Source organism: Lissotriton vulgaris, chromosome 6, assembly GCF_964263255.1.
Source record: "Lissotriton vulgaris chromosome 6, aLisVul1.2, whole genome shotgun sequence".
Lineage (NCBI taxonomy): Eukaryota > Metazoa > Chordata > Amphibia > Caudata > Salamandridae > Lissotriton > Lissotriton vulgaris.
This window is the reverse complement of record NC_141694.1, coordinates 1,284,750,314-1,284,774,957: the sequence shown is the minus strand read 5'-3', so window position 1 is coordinate 1,284,774,957 and position 24,644 is coordinate 1,284,750,314. Positions and strand designations below refer to the sequence as shown.

General features: G+C 45.3%; 1 protein-coding gene across 1 annotated transcript in view; it reads right to left on the bottom strand.

Annotated features, from left to right (window-relative positions):
- SOS1 (SOS Ras/Rac guanine nucleotide exchange factor 1) overlaps positions 1-24,644 on the bottom strand; it is an 897,181-nt gene that overhangs the window by 629,859 nt on the left and 242,678 nt on the right. The window contains exon 5 of the mRNA XM_086927418.1: positions 19,109-19,318. Coding sequence (XP_086783544.1) covers positions 19,109-19,318 — 210 coding nt within the window. The remainder of the gene's footprint in view (positions 1-19,108; positions 19,319-24,644) is intronic.

Below are 24,644 nucleotides of genomic sequence, written 5' to 3'. Positions count from 1 at the left end.
GTGGCGTTCAAACCATCCTTGTGTAGTATGCTCGTATACAGTGTCGTCACATCTAATGCTATGATTAATTGATTTTCACCCCACACAATAGCCTTGATTTTGTTAATAAAGTCTGTTGTATCCCGGACATAGGATTGGAGCGCTTTGACAAATACCTGTAGAAAATAATCTACATAGATGGACGTGTTCTCCAACAGACTGTCTCTAGCACTGATGATGGGTCGGCCTGGCGGTTTTTTGGCATCCTTATGAATTTTGGGAATTAAATAAATAGTGGGGATAGTGGGACTTTCTTTGCGAAGGAACTCGTACTCATCTTTACTGATAAGTTCCTTTTTCCACCATCGTTGTAATTTGCTATAATAGGTTTGATACATAGCTTTGAGTATTGTTATATTAGTTCTCTCATAACATTCCCTGCTGTTCAGTTGCCCCAACGCTTCAGCTCTGTATTCATTTTGTGACCACAACACAATATTCCCGCCCTGGTCACTGTTGTGTATCACCACTTGTTTATTGTTCTTAAGTTTGGTCATGAGTTGTTGGTATTTCATGTCCTGTACACTCGCATGTTTTTTTGTCATGCTGATTCGTTTATTCAACTTTTTGATTTTGTTAGTGATGATCTCGTGAAACGTATCAATAGAGTCATGGACCGCTATCGGTGAGAAAGTGGACTTAGTTTTAAAAGTGGTTCGTCCTTTGGATTTCTTGGCCAGCATGGCAGGATTACTGTTAACTAAAATGCCTGTGGATGGAATGCTTTATCTTGTGATGCAGGATTATTCCACAGTTCTTCCAATGTATCAGTGAGGTTAGTGTCAGTTAGAGATTGTGTGTCCTGACTTGATGTACCTCCTACTTGTTCGGAATTTGCCTTGCTACTGGCTGTGTTCCTTATTTGGTGGAATTTTTTTCAGTTTGAATTTGCGCACTCCTTTGTAGATATCCATTCTCACATTTGCATAGTCAGTTGTTTTTGGGACAGTAGGTTAAACCCAAGCTTAAAGTTTTCATTTCTTCACTGGATAGAGGTACTGTCGAAAGATGGATGACTGTTTGATTTACCTTTCCCTCCAGTATCCCCTTGTTTTTGGCGTGGAGTTGTTTCCTGCATTTCCTTTTGGCTTTGCGCCTTTGACCTCGTTTGCAGTTGGCCCACTTGCGTTTTTGGTGTGCAGTGTTCTTGGTCTGAGGGTTGCCAGGCACGCCTGACATAAAAAATTCATTTCATCACCTGGCGACGGTTTGTCTTTCATCGTACCTCCGCTGGGGTCCCGCATCTCTTCCAGGCGAGGAGAGTCATGGTCGAGGCCCTGATTCTCTCAGGCCTGGATTACGGCAATGCACTTTACCTTGGAGCCCCCCTTGCTACAATTACCAAACTCCAGGTTACTCAAAATTGTGCGGCCAGACTACTGTTTCAGATTCCTCGCTGGCAGTCGGCCAAACCTGCCCAGAAGAAGTTGCATTGGCTCCTGGTAGCGTCCAGGATACAATTTAAATCTATGTGCCTGGTTCAGAAGGCTCTTCGTCAGTCAGGTCCATCCATCATGCTTCCTTTGGTCACTCCATACTTCCCTTCTAGAGCTCTCTGCTCCAGTGTGCTACATCTGGCCACCACCACAAAAGTAAAAAAATCCTGCTGGGGTGGTCGCTCTTTTTCGCACAATGCTGCAAGATTGTGGAACGCTCTTCCGTTGGTTTTGAGAGAAATTAACAACCTGACAGCTTTTAGAAAGCTATTAAAAAAGCATTTGTTTGCAAGAGCTTAGCGCCCTGCCCTGCCGCCTGAATGGTTCTAGCTAAAGCGCTGCGAGGCCTCAGGGTAGTTACGCGCTATATAATTTTCATTTCATTTCATTCACTTCATTCAGATGCACTGCCCCTGGATGTTAGTTGGCCTGTAGACGATGACTCACCGTTTGTCTCCTTCCATCTTGAATTGTTTGTTATTTGTGCCCCAGCTCCTTTCTTGGAGTGTGTCTTGCATACCGCATCGTACTTTTTGGCAAAGGTGAAGATTTGCCCCAGATCATAATCTTCTTTGTCCCTTTTGAATTTCTGGGATTTACGTTCCTTAATTTTTTCCTCTTCTTTTTTGATGCGGGACATCATATCTTTCCGTGTTTTAGATATTTCTTCTGTTATCGCATCAGTAATTGCGAGTATCTCAAGTTCATCGTTAATGGCATCAAACTCCGTGAGCAAGTGCGCTCTATCAATGTCGGCATATTTTATAAGAATGAGTGTCAATTTCCGTGAGGAATCTAAATTGCACTCTGCCCATTCTCTCATGAGGTCGGGATTTGGTTCCTCATATGTGGGAGCTGTTAACATAAGTAATCCGAGCGGGATACGTCCCACTTCGATATACCTCTGTAGAGAGCGCGATTCCCATCATTTACTTTGTTCTTGCTTCATTTTTTTCTCCAGTGTTCTCATGAGTGTTTGTACCGTGTTAGGATCCGTAACGGTTAGTTCTTTTTTGTGCTATGTCGTTTGAGGGGCATCAGAGAACATCTCTGTAGCAGCCGCCCCCTCTCACGCACTGTGTTGGAAGACATTGCTGATCAATTAATGGTTTAAGTCTCTCTCTCGTTGTCAGCGGTATGATCTCGCTAGTAACCACACAGAGAGATACAGCACACTCCTCACCCCGCAATTCCCCTTACGTTCATACCTCACAAATCACCGGTCAGTCCTCCTCGTCAGCCAACCCTGGAAAACCTTCGGGTTTGTTTATGGTATGCTTCTCGGGAATGCGGGGGGGGGGGGACGGGTGGTCAGGCGTTGTTGATTCCTTCGCGGACACTATATTATATATAATGCCAGTCTGAATTGCGACACGCTAAGTCATTGGACTATATAACTTCTCCATTTTACAGATATTTATACAAATTTGGAGTATGATTTAATTGAGTCTGACTATTGTGTCCCATTCTATTTTAATTAGAAATGTTTTCTATGTTTTATTCCCACTCTGTTATTATTATTTGTATAAATTGTGTTATGATATGTGTATAATAATTTTACTGTGAGTTTGCTTTTTATTAATGTTACAATAAATTGTGCACGTTTTTAATTTCTGACTATGTTTGCATCATCTTAGCTCTTGCTTAATTGTATGGAGTGAAATAATTATGTTTGATGAGGTTGAAAGTGTATCTTCTAGTTTATAATTTGTCCAAAGGGGCCACTGTATTTGACTGACAACTAAAGACTATTGACAAACTAGAACATCGCTACACAGTAATGCTTAGGGAAGGTGTTTGGCTCTGACCAAGTAGCAGCCTTGCAGATAACAGTCAGAGAGATAATACCCAAAAAGGCTAACATAGTCCCCTTTTTGTATGTAGAGTTTGCTCTTGGGAGCACTGGGACGGTGAGAGTGACCTTAGCATTACAGGTTTGGAAGCATTTAAATATCCAGCTGGCAATGGCGGCTTTTAAGATGGCATGACCCATGTGGGGTTACGCAAAGGTAACTAAAAGTTGATTGGACTTTCTAAGAGCATCAATGTAAAACAAACACCCTCTTAACATCCAGAGCGTGGAAGACCCTTTTTGCTATGGTTGAGGGAAGAAGACTGGCAGCTCAATGGTATGGATCTTGTGAAAAGTTGATAGGACTGTAGGCAGAAATTTACAGCTGGTACTTAAAACTACCCCATCTTTGAGAACCTGGATGGACTGTTCCTGTACTGTAAGAGCTTGGAACTCACCGATGCATCTGATGGAAGTGACTAAATCTAGGAATTCCAAGGCATAAGAGTGTAGGAGCTCAAATGGTGGAATCATAGGTTGTATGAGTGCCACATTCAGGTTTCACACTGGTCCGGGGGATGTCTGGGGAGATATGACCCTCTTTAGACTCTTCATGACAGCAGTCATTACTGAGACATTAACAAGAGATGAACGCTGCCTGTTCTAAAGGTAGACTGCAAGTGCAAATAACTAAGGGCCAGATGTAGGTGGCTAAATACAGGTCGTAACGCCGAAATTCTGTAAATTTCAGCGTTAGCCATTACTAATGTAGGTATGGAATCGGTAAATAAGGAATCGGTAAATACCTATTCCTTATTGCTCTTGCATTTAAGGAATTGGTAATACCGATTCCTTAAATGCAATATAGGAAGCACATTAAAGAGTGCTTTCAAACCTTAAGAAATCGGTAATTACCACCAACTTCAAGTTGGTGGCAATTATCGATTTCCTTTGAAAAATCACTTTTTTGTAAAGTGCCATGTGGCACACATTCATGCCCTTGGATGTATGTGCACCACATGTGCACACATGCACATTTCAGGGGTGCAACAGGATGTCCTTTTGACACCCTGGCACCCTTGAAAGTGCTCCCGCTATTAGCGATTTGGTAATACCGAATCGCTAATAGTGAATGTCTTCACATTCATTCATATGGGCCTCCAAGCCCATAGAAAAGAATGGGTAGGTATTCCTTATTACCGAATCTCAATTACTGATTCGGTAATAAGGAATATTAAGGATTCTGTATTTTTTACCGAATCTTTACCTACATAGGAAATACCGATTTCTTAATAGCGAATCGATAAAATTTGCTATTAAGAAATCGGTATTTCAGATTTACCTACATCTGGCCCTAAGTGTCTGGAAGCCTAACGAAGGCCGTTTAAATGTAAAGGAGGTTATAAACCACCTCCTGCACAAAAACTTGAAATAAGTTTAAATGTTTAGAGATGCAGTAATGCACAAACCTTTTCCAACAAGACATATAGCAAGAAAGCAGAGTGAGGTTTCAACATTCCCGTAAGATAGCCTTGCATTCTAGTGAAAGATTGAGGTAGCTGTACTTTAGGAACTATGGGACCAGATCGTAAGATTAAACTGTTTGGCATCTCACTAGCGGACCCTGAAGTGAGGCAAGAAGGTATGACTTCAAGGGCATCTTCTCATGGGGACTGACTAACCCCTCTAGGAACACTGAATGAAGTGGCACCGACGGAGTCTTGTGCCTCAACGTCGAACGCCTGTGTGATGCAGCTGGAGTCCTGTGTAATGACGTTGAGCGCCTGTGTGACAACGCCGACGGCGGTCTGTGTCTTAATGTCGATCGTCTATGGGTAGATGACTACTAAGGTTACTGCATTGACGCAGACAGAGTCTTTTGCCTCGACGTCGAACCAAGGCTGACAGTGGAGCATAGCCTGGTTTACGCCAACGGAGGGTTCGTTACCGGTTGACTCGACGTCGGAACTATTGTCTTCGGTCTTGGCGTCAATTGGTGTACCAGCACCGTTGACTGTAGAGGTCTCCACGACATCTGTTTCTTCGGCACTGGTAAATTCAATGCCGATCCCGAGAGTGAACAAATCGGTATTTTACTGTCGTCGATCTGGACCTCTTGTTCTTCTGTCTCACCTGAGACCCCCCTGGATGTAGAGTTCTTCCTCTCAGAGAGCCTAGGAAGACGTATTCTTTCTCTCTCCTTGAGAGTTCTTCAGGACAGTTTTTTGTAATGCTGGATGGCCTCAGAGGAATGAGAGTCAGGAAGACAGAGGATGCACACAGAATATGTGTCAGAACTGGCCTTCTTGCCACAGGAGGGGCAAGGGTCAAAAAGAAAAGGCATGATGACAGAAAATAAAAGTTTGTCAAAAAAAAGGTTGTACCTTACTCTAAGACCAAAAAGACGTTGAGTGAAAGGTAGAAAACCACAATTAAATGAAGGAATATTTGACAAAAAAAGGCAAAAAGTCAGAGCTGCGAATTCTAGGGTCCTGACTGAAGGAGTGGAAAAGAACAACTGACCTAACTATCACCCCTGAGGCATGATGGGGTGCTGGGGGTCATGACTGCCTTAAAGGCACGGTGCCAGTTTTTTTGTGTTACAATTGCTTTCAATTTTTATGGTATTGGTTTTCAATGCAGCCTGTAGGCTAACAATGCGGGCTCTTTTGCAATTTGGTGTTAATTCTGCTCATTAAAACAGGTCAAGTAATGCTTTCCCTCCTGTGGTCTATGCTATGTAGTATATGATTGCAAAAACAGGAATGTATTGCATTGATTAGCCTCTTTTTTTAAAGGAGCTGCACTGATATATGGAAAAATATATATATATGAATATATAGAGCAAGAGTGAGATGCAGGGGATCAAACATTGCAAATTCTGCAGTATATACAGACGTCTCAGGAGCAACACCATGTTTGCCAGGGAGACTCTGTCCACTACCATTAGTAGAAATATTTGCCAGAATTTTAAAGAGCCTCATAGCCCAGCTAGCCCCTACCCATATTGAGAGTTACGTCTTTCGCATGCATCACCTGGATCCTCATATATGAACGCCTCCAGTTCTCATTGCAGCCCAAGCTGTGGTAGAGCCTCCAAGGGCTTGCCCTCCAGTCCTGCCCAAGAGAATATTAATGGATTTACCTTGGTTCGCCAGGAGGCAAGATGCCTCACCGAATTCCTGCACCTCCTTTAAAAGGAACAGCATTGAGAATGCGGGCTGCTGTAGGTAGACGAGTGTGTCGGTGGTATATACAGAGATTAAGTGGTCTGTCGCACACACACATATGGCTGATCGCCCCTGCTCTGCACACAAGCGAATCCCTAGTGGCTACATCAGCAGGGCAAACATTAGTGGGGAGAGTGGGCACCACTGCCTTGTAGCTCACTCTATGGTCAAGGCCCTTGAGACAAAGTCACCTGATCGACTCTCAACGAGGGGTTCACATAAAGTGGAGAGAAATATGTAACCAAGACAAGGCCAAATGCCATCTGCTCAGTACCTCCCACAGATAGTCCCAATCCAGGGTATCAAATGCCATCTCAATATACAGGGCATCACGGGCTCGCTCTATCCCGGAGTATCACACAGAGTGCATGATGTGGGTCACCCTAAGGAAGTTCAAGAGGGTGCTACATTGTAGGATAAACCCAAATTGACTCTCATGGATCATGTGGGGGATCACTGATATCAGATTGTTAGCTAGGGCCTTCACTAGCACCTTAACATCTGTGTTGATCATTGACAACAGGTGGGAAGAGTCCAGATGCACCGGGTTATGCTTCATCTTGGGCAACATGATTATAAGAGCCTCCTGCATGGATTTTGGCAAGCTGCCCAACTGCTGAGTCTCCCTAAACACCTCCAACACAATCAACAAGCAAGTCCAAGGACTTCTGATAGAAACCAGAGGGAACACAATCCGCACCCGGCGTTTTCAGCAATGCGTCTGCCTCCAAAGCGGCCATCTGCTCCCCACTTAGGATTGGTAATAAAATTGTACCCAATAAGTTAGTTCCAGCAGTATCTCCCCAAGTATCTGGCCTCCTGTGAACAGCAGACACAGGATGATGCAATTCCCTGTTGATAACTGCCAGCATGATCACAAGGTCACCCTGATGGCCCTCTATAGCCATGATTGTGGGTTGGTGTCTCCTGAATTTTAAGAGCCAGGCCTATAGCCTACCCAGTTTATCGCTCTCTCGGTGTAGCCTTGGCCTAGAATCTCTCATGTTTAACCAATTAAGTGTAACCCATATTTGCCCTTTTGTTTTTCACACTGCCTGCACCTCTACCTCGGAAATCAAATTATCTACCGCAGCCCTTTGTAGGTGGGCTACTTTCTGCTCCAGATTACACTGCAGGTTTTCGGGAGGCATTCCCCACGCAGGACGACCTTCAGTGCCTCCCATTCTAGTGCTCACCTGATCACCGACCCCCAGCTCTCAGCAAAATAACCGGTGAGAACCGTGCTAATGTCTGACAGGAAAACCAGTGTCCCTTAGGGATTCTGGCTGGAGACATCAAGTAGAGATCGCTGACCGGACACAGGCCCAAGTGTACATAAGGTGCTCCGGAGTGTGATCAGATTGAAATCTGCCCAGATGCTCTAACGACTGTACACGGTCCCCCATCTCTCACACAGCTAATATCCTATCCAGCCTGCTAAGTATTTGATGAACTGCTGAATAGTAGGTTAATTCACTCTTCATAGGGTAGAAAGCCCTCCAGATATCCATGCAGTCTACCTGTGTCATAACTCAAGTCAGTGCACCAGCTCCGTCTGGTTTCACCAACCATCGTTGGGGGTCTCCCGTCATGGTGACCATCTAGGATACAATTGAAATCACCCACCCAGACCAGGGGGATACCTGTGTACTGGGCTAGGAGGTTCTGTAGCCTCCAAAACAAACTTATCATTGTGATTAGGGGCATATACATTTAACAGGCACACTCTCATTCCATTCAAGCCCATATAATAGGACATATCGCCCTTTCACATCAGCCCTAGTCTCCCTATGTTGGAACTGCACTCCTGGAACTATCAGTATAGACCCGCCCCTGCCATATTTTGAGAAAGTGAGGAAGTACAACTAACCCCGCCATTTTATCTTATGTTTGGTGGCTTCCTCAACAACTAAGTGGGTCTCCTGCAACATAGCTGGTGTTCCAGGAGATGAGCTTTACTGTTCCTGCCATGATTATGTGCGTCCCCGCCACTATTGCTCCAACTCACCAGAAATGTCCAGGTCTCCTCCGGGGAACAAAAAACTGGAGCCACTTTCCCCTTGGCTGGGTATAGGAGCATATAGCTGAGATTAAGTGTTGGAAGCACCCGTTTTACAGCCAGGAACTACTTTCGGTGAACTTGGCCCCTGCACGTTTAGTCGGGGAGTAATCATAATGTGCTCCTTTCACATCTCTCTTCCCTGTTCATTCTGGCCCACTGCAGTATACTGTCTCGGTCCCTGTAGTTGAGGATTTTGGCATGACGGTTCTCAGAGAGGGCCCCAAGCATCAGGCTAGTGTTCGGTGCGCTCTTTCAATCACAAAGAAGTCTGACAGGACCCGATTACCCATCATTCCTGTAAGCCATTCTTCAAGGAACACCATGTGGCATCCTCATCGGTCTGCTACAGGAACCCCACAAGAGTACATTACAGCACCCTAGATCTTCCTTCTGCATTTTCCAGACCCCATCGAATCGGATGGCTTGCTCCGATAAGATGTGCACGGTGGCTGTAAAATCCTACCCCTCATGCATGAGTGCCTACACCGTCCCTTCAGGCTGTTTGAGCGTTCAGAGACTCCATAGAGATCCATGTGCAGCAAATGTACCTCAATGGATACGGTGTCCATTTTGTGCTTTAAGACGTACTTAGAATTTTTGATCGTTGCTAGGATTTTCAAGCCTGAGGGTTCGTTGCCAGCAGTCTTGAGCACAATCCTTCCGTCCCTCCTCCCCGTTTCAGCTCTACTTGCGCCTGCGAAGTAGCTCATGTGTAACTGCTGCTATTCTCAATTAGCCTTCCGCAATATACCATGATGGCTCCCGAAAGCCACAGAGCCCCAGGCATGAGGATCCACGAGTGGAGATGCACCAGGGAAGCAGGACTTCCGAAAGCACGTTGCAGTAGGAAGGAAGCAAGGCAGGCCCCAGGCCACCCCGATCAGTCTAGGCTGCACTGCATCAGCCTCCTGGGGGGGCGGGGGTATAGAGTCCCCACTTGCGGTCCAGGGCCTAGGGAAACGAACACTCCAAAAGAAGCCCCTATCGTCAGCCTTCTTGGCCACTCCACTGTCATCTCTCTGGGAGTTCCCCTCGCTTACCCGGGCTCCCATAATCACAAGACTGCAGGGCAGGGAATAGGCAGCTCCTAGCTCTCCGGGGTAAGCACTCAGTCCACGCTTGTGGATTCCTCAGAGAGCCTCCCCCTCTCAGTCCAGGCTGATCATCTGGGGCTGGAAGATTGAAACCGTCAAAAGACAATTAAGTTGCTGCACTGAATGCCCTAGAATTGACTCGATCCTATTACACTGCCCTCATTTTTCAGATGAGGACCCACGCCTCCAGTGATATCATGGACCAGTAAGAGGATCCCTTCGCACCAAAATACCTTGCGGGCGTGGAACACAGAAACCACACATCGCAAATTGGTAGCCCATCTCTGTCCTGAGAAAGACCCATAGGCTGAGGCCCAAATATCCCCTCTATGCCCCAAAATCGGGTCGAAACGTCGACGCCCACTTATTTAAGGCCTGGATGACAAACCCCCAACCCCACTGTGCTAAGTGATGATACATTTCTAAAAGTATTGCAAAATATGCCGAATAGAGTTTGTAGACTTTTTTTTTTAAACTCTTTTTATTTGCAGTTTAAAGAAAACAAAGACGGTCAGTAAATTTGCATGGTAGAGTCAGTTACAACACCAGAAAAATACAATGACAGTGTGGTATACATCTTCAGTCAAAATAGCTTTTTTTTTGGGAGAACAACATTCAAAATAGCTTTTTTTTTGGGAGAACAACATTATCAGTCTATATTTTCTACGCCGGAGCGGTCGGCGTGTGGAGGCTCACAGATGTTACCTCTGAAGTCGTTCCAGCATGACCACACCTCCCCCCATTTTAGAGGGCACCCTCGTGCCGTATAAACAGTCTTTTCTTGCAGCATACACCAGTCCATGTCTTTTTGCCATTCGAGAAGTTTCGGCGGGGTGGGGGCACCCCATAGTCGAGCGATGTTTCTTTTTGCCACCATTTGCCCAAGTGTAACCCAAACTTTCCATTTCGTAGGCAGGTCTGTGGGTTCCCAGATGTTCAAGAGGTATGTCTTAGCCTCTGGGCGTATGCCTACCCCCCCCCATACTTCTTGCATGCAATGCACCACATGTCTCCAGTACCTTTGCACCATTGGGCAGTCCCACAGTATATGGAAGAAAGAGCCCGTCTCACCGCAGCCCCTCCTGCAAAGCCCCTCCCCCCCTCTTCCCATTAACTGTAGTCTAGTGCAGGAGATGTACACCCTGTGAAGTATTTTAAGTTAAATGTCTAGCCGAAATCCCCACCTCCTTAGGGGAGGCCAGCGCACTCGTCCATTCCTCTTCATCGATCTCGAGCCCATCGGCAACCCACCTCTCTTTAAGGGACAGGAGTGAGTCAGGGGGATTATTGATCAGTTTTTATATGAGGGAGATGGCATGTTCTGGCATGTGCCCATCTAGCAATCTGTCTTCGAGTGGGGAGGCTTGTGGGAGTTTAGTCCCTGGCGGTATGTTAGACTGGAGGGAGTGTCTGATTTGCATGCATCTAAAATACTGAGTTTGTGCTAATTGGTACGTTTCTTGCAAGTAGATGAAGGATCTGACCCCTTTGGGGTCCCACAAGTCTTTAATTTGTGAGATACCAATAAGGTCCCAGTTACGGAACCCCGTTGTGCATCCCAAGTTGCCTATTTTTTCGGACGCCATGGTCAGGGTATTTGACCAACCGAGCTTCCGCTGCGCCATGTGCCATATTAGCACCGAGTATTTTGTTGGTCCCGTGAGCTGGTATTTACCAGGTCTAGAATAGAGTGCGGCTTCAAAATTCCCCCCCCGGGGAGTAGCCATCTGTCCATCCCATAACCTGGGTCGTTACCGTCACTATATGTCTCTTGGTTGATCCAAGTACTTGCGGATTTCTGGGAGGGCTATCCCTCCATCGTACCATCCCAGTGTAAGTTTGTGTAGCGCTATTCTAGGTGTGCCTGACCAGAGGAGGTCTCGCTGCGCCGCTTCTATTGCTACAAAATAAGAGTTCGGTACCAGGTCCGGATAGTTTTGAAGGGCGTAAAAAAATCTCGGCAGTGCCATCATTTTAAAAAGGGCCGCGCGGCCCAACAGGGACAGTGGAAGTTTCTGCCAAGTGTTACAATCACGTTGGAGCCGTCGTAGGGGCGGTAGTAGATTCCTTTCGTAAATCCTAGTCTTGTCAGTGGAGACAAAGACTCTGAGGTATTTGAAACCGTCCTCCGCCACGGTGATTGGGCAGGTACTGGGAAGCCTTGGGGGGCTGCCATGGAGGACATAGAGGAGAGATTTGCTCCAATTGATCCGGTACCCCGAATTCTTCCCGAAACTTGTGAATATTTCGAGTGCCGCCACAATGGACCTCCGTGGTTTGGACAGGTAGAGGTGGATATCATCGGCGTATAGGGAGATCTTGTCCTCCCATCCATCCGCCCATTGTATCCCTTTGAGGTAGACGTCTTGCCTGATCCATGTAGCAAGTGGTTCGAGGGAGAGTGCAAATAAGAGAAGGGAAAACTGGCAGCCCTGTCTGGTCCCCCTCTCTAGGGTGAAAACCTCGGAGACTTTTTTGTTAACTACCACTTGGGCTAGTGGCTCCGTATAGAGAAGACGGACCCATGCTATAAAATTTGGGCCGAAGCCCAGTTTACGGAGCACCGCTATCATGTAGGGCCATTCTATGGTGTCAAATGCCATGGTGGCGTTTAGCGAAACCACCACCGCATCTTCTTGTAATGTGTGGCACCTCTCAAGCACACCATATAGGCGGCGAATGTTGAGTGCCGTGTTTCGATGGGGCATGAAGCCTGATTGGCCTGGGTGAACCAAGGTGGGCAAGACTGATTGAAGCCTATTGGCGAGAGTTTTGGCCAATATTTTCGGCTCAGCGTTGAGCAGTGAGATAGGTCTGTATGAGGAACAGGACTCTCTCGGTTTCCCTTCTTTTGGTATGGCCACGATAGTGGCTAAGCGTTTATCTCGCGGCAATAATCCTGCCGCTTTGCTATCTTCAAACATGTGTTTAAGGTGTGAACTGAGGGCTTCTGGGTTGAGCTTGTAAAACTCAATTGGGAGACCGTTAGGTCCAAGAGCTTTACCTGGGCGAATCGCACGCTCCAGTTCCGCTGTGTCGAGTGGAGCCTCCAGAGCCTCCCGGTCAAGGTCTGATAGGCATGGCATACGAATGTCTGCCAGTAGGGGTACGGAATCTTCTTCCGGGCGGTCCGACCCCTTACTATAAACCTGTTGGAAGTGCCGTGCAAATTCTGCGACAATCTCCCGGGGTTCCGTAACCACGGCCCCGGAAGCTGTTTGTATTTCTGGTACTACTTTATTTGCCTGCTGTTTTTTATCAAGCCATGCTATAAGCTTGCCGGTTTTGTCGCCTTGATCGTAGATCCTACCTGCCTTGTGTCGAGCCACAGTTTGGGCAGCCTGCGTAACCAGCTTCCTATATTCCGCAGTTTTAAGTTGCAGCCGATGTTGCACCTCTGGCTCTCGATCAGCGTGTGCAGCCTCCTCCAGCAATATTAGGTTTGCTTCAATAGAATTAATCTGTGCCTCACTGTCCTTACGGCGGCCTGAGATGGCAGACAGGGCCTCTCCCCTGAGCACAGTCTTAAAAGCCTCCCACAGGATTACAGAAGAGCTTACCGACCCGACATTTTGCTCGAAGTATTGCGTTATGGAGCGGGACAGCGTTTTCCTAAGCTCCTCATTTTTTAGATACCAGGCGTTTATTGGCGTGACGCAGCCCTCCCATCTAGTCCCGACCGTGATGTGTGTCCAGACTGGTGAGTGGTCGGAGATACCACGGGCTAGGTGCGAGGAATTTTGTATGACTGTGTCTTGCTGCAGTGGAGTCAGTATATAATCTAGGCGGGAGAATGAATGGTGCGGACCGGAGAAGGTGAAGTGCCTATCGGTGGGGTGCATCAGTCGCCACACGTCTGTTAGCCCAAAGGTCAGCCAGCCATTTTTGCCCTTGGGGTGTGTCTCTGGGAGGGTGTCTGTCCTGGGTTCCTGAGACCACTGCGTTGAAGTCTCTCCCGATGATTAGCTGACCGTCAGGGAGGGAGAGTAGGAGTTTGCCCAGGTCTATGTAGGATTGGGTTTGGAGGCCGGGTGGGATATAAGTGGAAAGCAGATTTAACCTGCCACCCTTCCACCTCCTTGACAATGCTGCAAAGCGGCCCTGCGGGTCTGTTTCTGTGTGGTCAATATGGAGGGGCAGGGAACGGCACAGCAGGATTCCCACGCCTCTGGAGCCAGAGGTGAAGCCGGAGTGGACCGCCAGAGTATATCCCCATCTGTTGAGGGCCTGGCATGTGCTACCCATCAGGTGTGTCTCTTGCAGTAATACTGCATCGGGGAGGTGACGTTATAAATTTGTTAAAGACAATGGTACGTTTGAGCCTGTCACCTAGCCCGTTCACATTCCAGCTAAGGACCTTAAGACTCTTTTCCCATCTCCTAGCCATATCCATTACTGTATGAGCTGACCTGTCCTTGCGTACTGGTGTATTCCTTGACTCTGTTCATAATAGCAATGTGTGACCGTAAAAAACTCCCAACTCCACCCCCCCCCCCCCCTCCCACCTTCCATCCCAACAGTTCAAAACAGTACAAAGAGTGATCGGTACCCAGTGCAATGGACCCATAACCCTCTTCCTTCCCAGCCCTGTCGGAAGTGCCCTCCCCTCCCTCTGAACAAACCCCCACCCCACCCTGCTCCCTGCTCTGTTAGTTTCAAACTACCCACTTCCCCAATTAGCAGAGCGCCTGTAGCCCAACCCCACCCCGGAGAGAGGCAATGATTGTTCTTGGCGGAGCCCCTGGCTTGGGTTTAGGGACCGGGGCGCGGTGAGCCCGTTCAATGGTAAAGATCTTGGAGAGTCTCTTTGGCTTCAGGTGGCAGAGAATTAAGTCCTCAAGAAATAGCTTCACACTTTGCCCCTCCGTTCCTTCCGGCACACCAACCACGCGGATATTGCTCCTTCGGGCCCTCCCTTCCTGGTCCTCGAGTCTCAGGGCCATTTGGCGGTGCTGGTGGACGAGCTCGTTCACCCGACCTTCGAGCCGTTTTTCCGAGGCCTGCAGTGCCTTGATGTCAGTTTCCTTAGTTTTAGACCTCTCCGTGGTCTTGCCGAGGTCCGTGCATAGCAGGTTCACCTCAATGGAGATCTTGTCCATTTTTGTCTAGAGGTTAGTGCCAAGTGTCTGTATTGCGGCCATTATGGAGGTCAAGGAGGGATCCGCTTGGTCTGTGTTGTCCTCTGTCGCCGCTCCGGACTGCACCTGACCCATTGGCACCGCATATTTATCGAGTTTGTTGGTTTGGGTTGATGTTCCCCCCCTTGGGCCGCATGTCGGATATCGGCGCCCTACCCACCAAGTTTCCGTGCCACCGGTCCGGGTGACGTCAGTTGCTATTTCTGCGCCACTACCACTCCTTCACCGGGGCAGTGTGATCAATCCGCGTGGCAGGCCGAATCAGTCACCCCACGTCTTTGCGCGGATCGCCGCTATAGGCCTCAGCCTGCCAACAGCAGCCAGGGGCGTCTCCCCTCCGGCGCAAATCGGTCCAGCCCACCAAATATGGCCAGACGTCCAGGGCTTTCCTTTTCCCGGGTGGCAGGCTCAAGCGCACCAGCGCACTCGTCCGCGACCGGGTGCCAGCCGCTCCTGTGCCTATGTAAATGTAAAATGTAAATTGATACTTGTATAGCGCACTAATCACCCGCAAGGGTCTCAAGGCGCTTGTACGAATACCGCTGTGGAACCCATCCTGGCGTTCCCTGTGAGGCGTCCACTCCTGGGCACCCCCAAGGTGGAGGCCAGGCATCCTTAGCGTTGTGGGGGCCATTGTGGAGATTAAGCAAGCTATTGCCCAGAGTTGCAGAGTGGGACTCCATGATTGGAATAGGCACAGAGGCCGAGAATTATCAGGTCCGTGGAATTTTGAGCCCAAGACCCGCCGAGGCGGGGAATTGAACCCTGGTCCCGGGCTAGATCTCTGCATCAGGGTCTGCCGCTCTAACCATTGAGCCACACTTCTCCTATGGCACCGTATGCGTAGGCCCTCCTGTATCTTTTGCGCCGCCACCTCAAGGCCAAGCTCACCCCGTACGGCCACGTCTCAGGATCCCTGCTGCCCCAAGTCTATGGCGCCATGGTCTGCTGCTCCGGCAGCTGCGCCACCAACACCGTCTGCGCCGCCGAATATTGTTCTTTAGGATCCCCCCTTGTATCTGGGGTGTCCTCGCGGCAGAGTGTCATTGTTCGTGCCCTTCTGTCTGTAAGCCGACCGCACACACGGGCAGATATTGATGCCAGACAGGGCCCAGGTGGCACCCCCTCAGGCTCCTGTGCCCCTCCTCCAGAGTGCTCCTCGGATCCCACAAGGTTGTAGGCAACAGCGCGGTACGGTGCCAATTTGGGCCCCGCCCACCGGAGATCCGGCCCTGCTCCGGCCCAGTCCGAGGTATAGGCCGCAAGCCCGGGCCTCTATTTTGGCTACTCCCGGTCCTCAGGCTCCAGACCGCGTCCCCGGGCCAGCCGCAGCACAGGCGATCGCGGCGATTCGTCCCCGCTGGGTCCTCAGACTCCGCTCAAAGCGCGGAACGGTAGCGCGTCACCTAAGGGAGCCGGGGCGCCGATGACAGTGCGGTCCAGCCAGGATTTGGTGCCGGATTACATGGGAACAGCAACGGTCCAGACGGAGATCGGTTCCTAGGCAGCCATCTTCATCGCCGCCTGGCCACGCCCCCAAGAGTTTGTAGACTTTTGATCAACCATGGCGAGGACTATTTAGACTGATACTTTCTGTTCAGACCAACATTTAATTTTTTTATACGTCCTTTTTTTAGCACCTTGGAAACTTTTCCCTTTTCTTTATCCAACCTTTTCACTAGAGCACCCTTCTCCTGCACGTTCCTCTGGAGCAACGATTTCTCGTCCGTCCACGGTTTTCATTAATACAGAAAGATATATACTGTCAGCTTAATTATGAGTGAATAAATATATGCTGCATTGAAATGTATTAGTTGTTGCACATTATTAACTCAAATTTTTGATTACCGCAAGCTGACATTATGTATGCTCCTACATGGATTAAAATGATGATTATAGGTTAAACTTACTTTTTCTAAAGAAAGGTTTAGGACCATTGTTTTCCATACCACCTGGGGCTGTGAGGCAGGGCGCATGCGGCTTCCAGCCTTCTCAGGTGAGTGCTCCGTGATACTCGGGCCCTCCACTTTGCCACATCGCCTGGCAGCAGCCCGGCAACACAACAAATAAGGGGGAGGTCTACGGCAGGCTTTGGGGCCCGGTCCACAGTTTCAGCTGCCAGAGCCGCCTCACCTGTGCTCACAGCGACCTGCGTTCTTAAACCTTGCCTCCGGGCCACTTCAGAGCCTACCACGCCCCATAGGACTGCCAGACGCACTCGCAGGTGAGCGTGCACCCGGCGGCAGGGACCTCCACTGTGCCACACCCCTCGGCAAAAGCCCAACAACACCGCACAAGAGGGAAAGGGAAAAATCCCATCAAACTTTGGGGGCCCTCAGTCTACAGTCTCTGCCATGCATGTGGGCTGCCTCTCTGGGGCGATTGGCGGCCAGCTAACCTAGGCCTCACCTCCTGGCCCCTTCAGGGCCCTCCACACCTCAGTGGGCCTCCTTGACTCTGGCTCCTGTGCGGCGCTCAGAAGCGACATAAGGCAATGTGGTTCCTCGCGACAGTCCAGGGCACGCTCCTCACATGGCAACACCCTCGCTTCGGTCAGGCCAGTGGTCTGCAGTGCCGACCGGCCAGCATCAGTCGGCTCCTCAGAGGCTCCCTGCACTTGACGTCAAGGAAGCCACCGTGCTGGAGCTATGGAGTAAGCACCAGCTGGGAATCAGCAGGATTAGGTAGGATTGTGTCAGGGTGCTGGAAAGCTCTCCCTTAGCCCGTCCTGTCAGCCATCTTGCTGGGCCAAACCCCCAAACATTACAGTTATTGAACTCATAAGAAGACCTAAACCAACCAATTCTATGTTCACATTATTTAAGAATTTGCAAACACATGATGCTTCAGGACATTTTTTAGAGACTTCTTAATAGAAGTAGGTCTTTTTTTCAGAAATTAAGCACTTTTCTCCATGTATGGAAAACAATGGTTTAGGGTTTACTCTATTTCTAAAGTAAATTGATTTTCGCCTCGTGGGATCACCAATGTCTGCCGGGGGTATATAATAACTGGATGCTTTATTTGTGGGAGAAGAACGCTACGGCATTCAGTGCCAGTTGTTTGCCAATTGTTTAATTCTCTGGGTTGATGTGTAGCAAGTGAAAACAGCAGGACTCTTTAAAATGCTTGCAAAATAAGATTTTACAAACCCTTTTTTTGGCGGCACCTACTTACATGACTCCCCACTCAATCTTGCTTGATGAGGGGTAAAAAAAGAAAATAAGGCAATTTTATCATTTGTTTGTATTAAATTACATGATAATTTAGTAAGGGCTGCAATAAATAGTATGAACAATGGCAGGCTCTGGTAAACGTTGAAGGTACTATTACTTGAGGACAGGGACTTTTACACTGCCAACGTAAAAATGCAGAACTTTAAAGCCATTCATGATCTTTGTTGCGTGCAGATTACATTCTTGCTGGCTCCACTGTGGAGTACCTGATGTGCAGCTAGTCCATGTTTGAAATTTGTCTTAGCTTAAAACCAATTTAGATCAACATTTTTGGGATCTCAAGATAATAACTAGGGTTGAATTATATATGTATGTTTCCACTAATTATCTTCAGCACATTTAATCACACGTTGGCTCAGTTAAAGAGTACATTATTCATGACCATTTTTGTCAAAATCTTTGCAATGCCAAATGTAGCTGGATCATGAATCCACCCAATACCATCAATGGTGCAACACATTTAAGATTTTTGTGTTAAAGAAAATGCTATTTTGGGAAGCAAAGATAGGAGGAAATGACATAGAAGAATATGGGAATTGTTTGCTGCTGGTTTAATACATTTGTGCATATAAGTTGCTAAGTATGATGATATTGTTTTGTTCAGTGTTCAGGATTATATTCTAGATTACCTTTGGCAGAAAAAGTGATTGCTTATTTATGTTTCATAATTTGATATATTTCGATACTAGTCATTATAAAAACTAGGTGTGCAATTACATACTTAAGATATTACCTATTTAGGGCCTGCGATAAGACCAACCCAGATGTACAAGATGCTACAGACCTAGTGGCCCCATAGGATTGGGAAACATTTGCTCACCTTTTCTGATCATCTTGTCAGTTTCTGGGGACCACAGGTAAAGACTGAAGCACCGGGGTTTTCAACAACAACCATTTGTGTGAAAGCAATTGCCTTTGGCAGTACTAAGCAAGAAATGCTAGAATTCAGGTGTTATACAAGCCGAGGCAACCCTTGTGGAAATGTACTTTAAGCAAAATACTCAGAAAGTATACCTCAGACAAGACCAAATTAAACTACTTAACAAGAACATTCATGATATACAAAGTTTAATATACTTACATGAGGTGAAAATAATTTAGAGTTGGAGACAAAAGGTTCTCTAAAAACTTTAATAATAAGATTAAGTTCCCTTATATACTGCCGAACCTCAGCCATAAAAGACTTGACCATGTCGTAATATGTCTGTTCTCCCAACGTGGAAGGTTCTTCATCATTTAATGATAACAAACTAAGATCTTCTTCATCTTGATGGAACATATCCATTAACACCTGAATACAAAAAGTAAGTTATTGTTAACAAAAGTACACAATACAATCATGTTTGGCAGAACATTGTGAAGCTTAAACAAATGGTTATTGCCTTTATTGCAACATGACTGGTGATTTGTTTATCAGGCATATTTTTGGCTGTAAGGTAGGCAAATGCGGCTCCTCGGAGCACATCGTTTTTTTAATGTTTATAAATTGGATCCCAAAGCTTCAATGTCAACCACAACTATCAGGTCTAACGATTTTGCATTGGCAAGACAGAGCTGCCACACAGTCCTCACCTTTGTTTAGCCTAACATTAACAGGAGTCCCTGCTAGTGGTCATTAACCAGAACCAGGTGAAACTTGTTGTAAATACGGTAGTTAGGAAGATTTCCTATGCAGTAATGATAATTTCTGATACAGAGAATCAAACGGGAAACCTTCTCAGATGTTGAACATACTTGTAGAGGTATTAAGAAATATAATTAAATGGGAAAAAAAATGTTTTCATTCAGCCAAGCAAATGCTGCAACCATTCTCAGAGATGTAAAACCAACTGAGCAAAGGCTAGTGTACAATATTTGGGTATAAAGATGCCCAGAGAAGCTAATAAACTATTAACATCAGTCATGGAATGGACAGCTTGGACGTCCACTTCTTACTGTGGGGGCAAATTTGTACCAAAAACTGCAGTATTATACATGCTTCTTTTCATTTGTTAATTGTGGTCACTACCAATGTTTGCACTTGGTTCCAGGGACAGGAGCCTTTTATGAGGGGTGGAGGTAAGAGAGCAAAGGGGGGCGCTGGGAGAGAAAGAGAATGTAGTTGTCCAAACTGTATAAAAAATATTGATTTTAGTCTGTAGGCAATACATTTTTGTGTTAGACTTTAAAGTGATCCAGAAAGTTGGCATACAGACAGATCAACTTTTAAGAGCACTGACAACAATCCTCTCGGATGTGAAAAATTGGAAAGGAAGTAAGTAAAATCTTAAGTGAAACTATGTTTTTGGGCTAAGGCTGCTGGCAGGGACAATATTATGATCTGGTTTAATCAGAAGAAGCTGAAATGGGAACGTCTTCAATCAAGAAAGGAATCTTTAAAGTAAAAGACATTTATCAAGTTTCACCTCAAAGACTTAGATTCTTCAAATTTGACTACTGGTTTACGAATAATCTGAGTCCCTAATATGGAACAACATACTTCACTACTTAGCTGGCATGGAATATTCCAAATATTCCAACTTTACATAGGTTTTTGTGTTCTGCTTATCTATCAGTAGCAGTCTTGAAGTAAACAGTGCCATGTCAAGCACCTTCCCGACAACACTCTTGAGGAAAGGAAGATCACTTTAATCAGTGGCAAAATCATTTCGGGAATTGTTCATTGATCAATACTGTTATGCGAATTAGACCTAGACACTTGCTACCTAATGCAAAGAATGATATGATGAGAAAATCTGCAGCTTGATGGCAAGAACTGAGCTGATTTGTCTGAATATACGGTTTGCTTATGATTCTCTAGCTAGGTGTACATTCCACATCAGTCACCAATTACGCTCAAATGCGATTGTTTTAATGCACCTATTTGCTTTTTATAACAACTGCAAGGTTGCGTCATGTGAGGGCAGTGGCTTGTTTCTACCACTCTTTCTTTGGAAATGCCCTGAACCATGAATAGAGTTCTCCCTTTTAGAGTCAACTATGTCAGAAGAAAAACCACACGGTTGCTTGCATCTCATATCCAGACATTAACAGACTTTGATAAAAGGTTCGGTACTCTACACTTTTGTATAATATTCTAGCATGTCCACAAGTGATAAATTAGCCTGGTTATAATTTTGTATCTACTCCAAAGTAAAATTGGTTTGACTTACTGTATCAAAGTTGAAACAGTTTGATACAGAAAATAGACAACGCTTTTAGGTGCCATCACATATCTAATAATAAGCTTCAGGTAAATAAAGTGAAAATAGAATATAAGAATATAAGAAAATAAATTCTTAGAAAAAAAGTTTATTTTCATGCTCATCAGGGTCAAATGTCTCAAGCCGCACAGAATGATAATCAAGTAAAGTTTGTCAACTCTTAATTCTAGCCTTCAGTCTGGTTTGTGTTATTCCGGAGGGTCAATTGCCTTTATTTATCTCTGAACAACTTGTATGGTCACCCTAAACTGACGCTGCATGATCTATTAAATAATCCAGAAATGCTGGAATAAGAATAAGAGGTAAGGTTACAGTTTTCAATTAAATAGAGTAGCAGGTCCAGACAAAATTCCTGCAATTATTAAAAAAATATATATAAGTTGGTGGGTAGAAACTCTGGCTCCATTTTACCAATGGTTTGTTCAAAATGGGCCTACCGCTGATTCATGGCGTGGAGCTGTATTGAACCGATCCTTTGAAAGGGGAACAATAAGAGTACAAGAAATTGCAGATTTATAAGTCTGTTTATACAATGCTTCCTACTATTCTGTTGCATCAGTTCAAGGTGTGGGTGTTTTAAACAAATCTATCACTAGTAGAACAAGTGGGGGTCTGTGAGGGCCACTCCACCACCATTCATTGCTTTGTGATGTGGGTTTTGGTGGGGAAGTCAACAGAGCTAAATAAATGACTGTGTGCTGTGTTGGGGTCTGCATTTAGTGGGCTGAATCAGACTGTACAATCAATTCGTTCTGCAGAAAATGTCCAAGGTCTACACTCTCTAATTAAGGGCTTACATCAAATGGGCTCAGTTAGAGCTCTATCAACTGTCCAAAAGGATATAAATATATAATTGTCTGCGTCAGGGATATGTGCTGGCCCCCATGTCTGTCTGGGGGTTGGTTAATTAGTCGATCACCCTGGAACACTGCAATGTACTAAGTCATTATCAACGTAAATAGGAGGGGTCCACATACCCTGGTTGCTTTAGGTAATGGATCTACTCGTTCTGGATTACACAGTGGTGGAATTAGAATGCAAACGTACCCATTTATTGAATATTATAAAACAAATTATATGACCGTAAATATTGAAAAAAAACTAAAATCATGATTTTTTGGTAAAACAAATAATTCCATGGTTTTAAACAATGTTAAAGTGGAGAAGTTGCCTCCTATATGCATCTCAGCATATTACGGAGTAGAACATTATATTGGAAAGATCATATACATGCTTTAAGAAACATAGCTTTACTAACCAATGGTGCTGTAGTAAAAATTAATTGGAAGTTTGTGGAATATTCTCTTCTTCCTTTAATGAGGACCATGGAAATGAAAATGCCACTAATGGCTCCTCTTTAGATCAGAAGTAATAGCTTTCTACAGCTTGGATGTGTGTGTGCAAGTACTGGAGGTTTATGTTGGAAATGTCCTAAATCTTCCAAAGGGATTGATGATACAGGCTATTTGCCAGGAATTAAAACTCCCTTTCTGGGGAAACTGGTGGGAGATTCTTTAGATACAGACACAAAGTGTCATACAGTGAATACATATTAAAATGATTTTGTCTTTGCTTGGAAGATGCCTTGGGCAGCAAAGAAAGTGGGCCGGATCTTTAGGCAAGATCCATTGACAATAGCTTTTAGAATTCCCGCATTGGAGTTGTTCGCCAATATGGATTATGAATACCTCTCAAATTAGATATCAATTGCATTTACTTTAGCATGATTGGGAAGTGAAAGTACGTATGATTACAGTTTCAGAGTACCTGATCCTCAATTAAAGATCTGAGGTACGAAAGCTAAGGGTAAATTGAGATGAAAGGTATTCTGTTTCTGAGTTCTGTGCAATTGTACTGGAAAGAAACGGATTTCTAAGTAATTTGAATAAAAAATGTTTTATTTGTCATATTTACTGTATAGAATTCTTGCACGTATGGAAAAAGTTCTTAAATGATTTGTTGGGAAAGGCTGATCATGAGGTATGGGAGCAGAAAAGGTGGGGAATAACGTGTGGATAATTCTACTGCATACTATATCCGTACAGTCTTCATTATCCTCATGAGCAATCATTTAACACGGTTACTGCAAAGGCAGAGCAAAATACAAAGAGAACAGGTGAGAGATAATGTATCCAGGTTATGTTCTTTCAGTAATAATTGTAATCTCCGAGCTCAATACTGTGTCTGTAACGTATTCCTTATTTAAGAAATAACAATAAAAAATATTAGCAAATAAAAAAAACAGACCTTATTGGTAATATATGGAATACACACAGTCGCTCAATTTTTTTTATTTTTTATTGTAAATACAAACATTCGAGATACTCTCGTTGGTGTTGTGTGATCTATAATTTCTATAAACCCATTTTTGAATGCAAAAGAAATCAAATGTTTTTAAATTCAATTTTCAAGCCATTCCTCCGAATTTTATTCTATTGATTGTTGTTTTTTATCTATCTCTGTATCTGGAGTTTTATAGGCAAATGTCTCAAACAAATTTATAATTTGAAAGTCCGATAAATTACTAATATGCATGCTATCGGTCGTGCTAGATGCTAGCGTTAAGGGTAGTCTATAATGTATCGACCGTGCAGGTTTTTTGTCTTGAGGTTAGTAGGAAATAAATGAAACTCCAGAACCCAGTTGCTTCATACATGAATCCTTTTCAGGCTTGTTCTTTGGTTTATCATGATGGAAGAATAATAATAATGGGTCATTTGGTTGAACAGGTTTGGCTACTCCCACCCTATATACGTAAAAAGGCCTGAGTCCCTAAGAGAGCAGAATTTACTCAGACACATAAGTGGTGCAACTTGGCTGTTCTGGGGCATCAAAGTACAGCCCAGATGCAGACAAAAACTTACAACCCCCAAATGGCGTGTATGACTGTCAAATTCACTGAGAAAAAACACACGTAGCTGTGCAAATAACAAAGAAAAGGTAGGGCAGTAGCCTACAGAGCCAGAAACAGCAAAGGATGCCATTCCAAAACGCACCACGCTAACCAGTGTAAAGTAAGCTTGATGTATATATTTAAGTGCATCTACCTGAATTTACCATTGGGAGATACTTCCTTTGTCGGCGGTCAGGAATATGCCCATTGGATGTCAGTTAACTCAATATTTAAATTCCTTTCACATGTGCTTTACATATACATCCTCAAAAGGGTTTTCACTCACCACATTAATTTACATTCTGGTCAATGTTTTGGGAAGGATAAGATAACATCATTGTAATTAGGGACCATTCCTGTAGCTCATCAGTCATGACCTCATAGTATTTCCTGAATAAGGATTTTAGTCTGCGACATGTCCTCCCCCCGCCTCTGGTTTTTCTTTCCATTGTGCTATTTGTAACTTTACTTTTCCTATTATAAATCTAGGTTCAAAGCAGGAGATTGTCAACGAGAAGAAA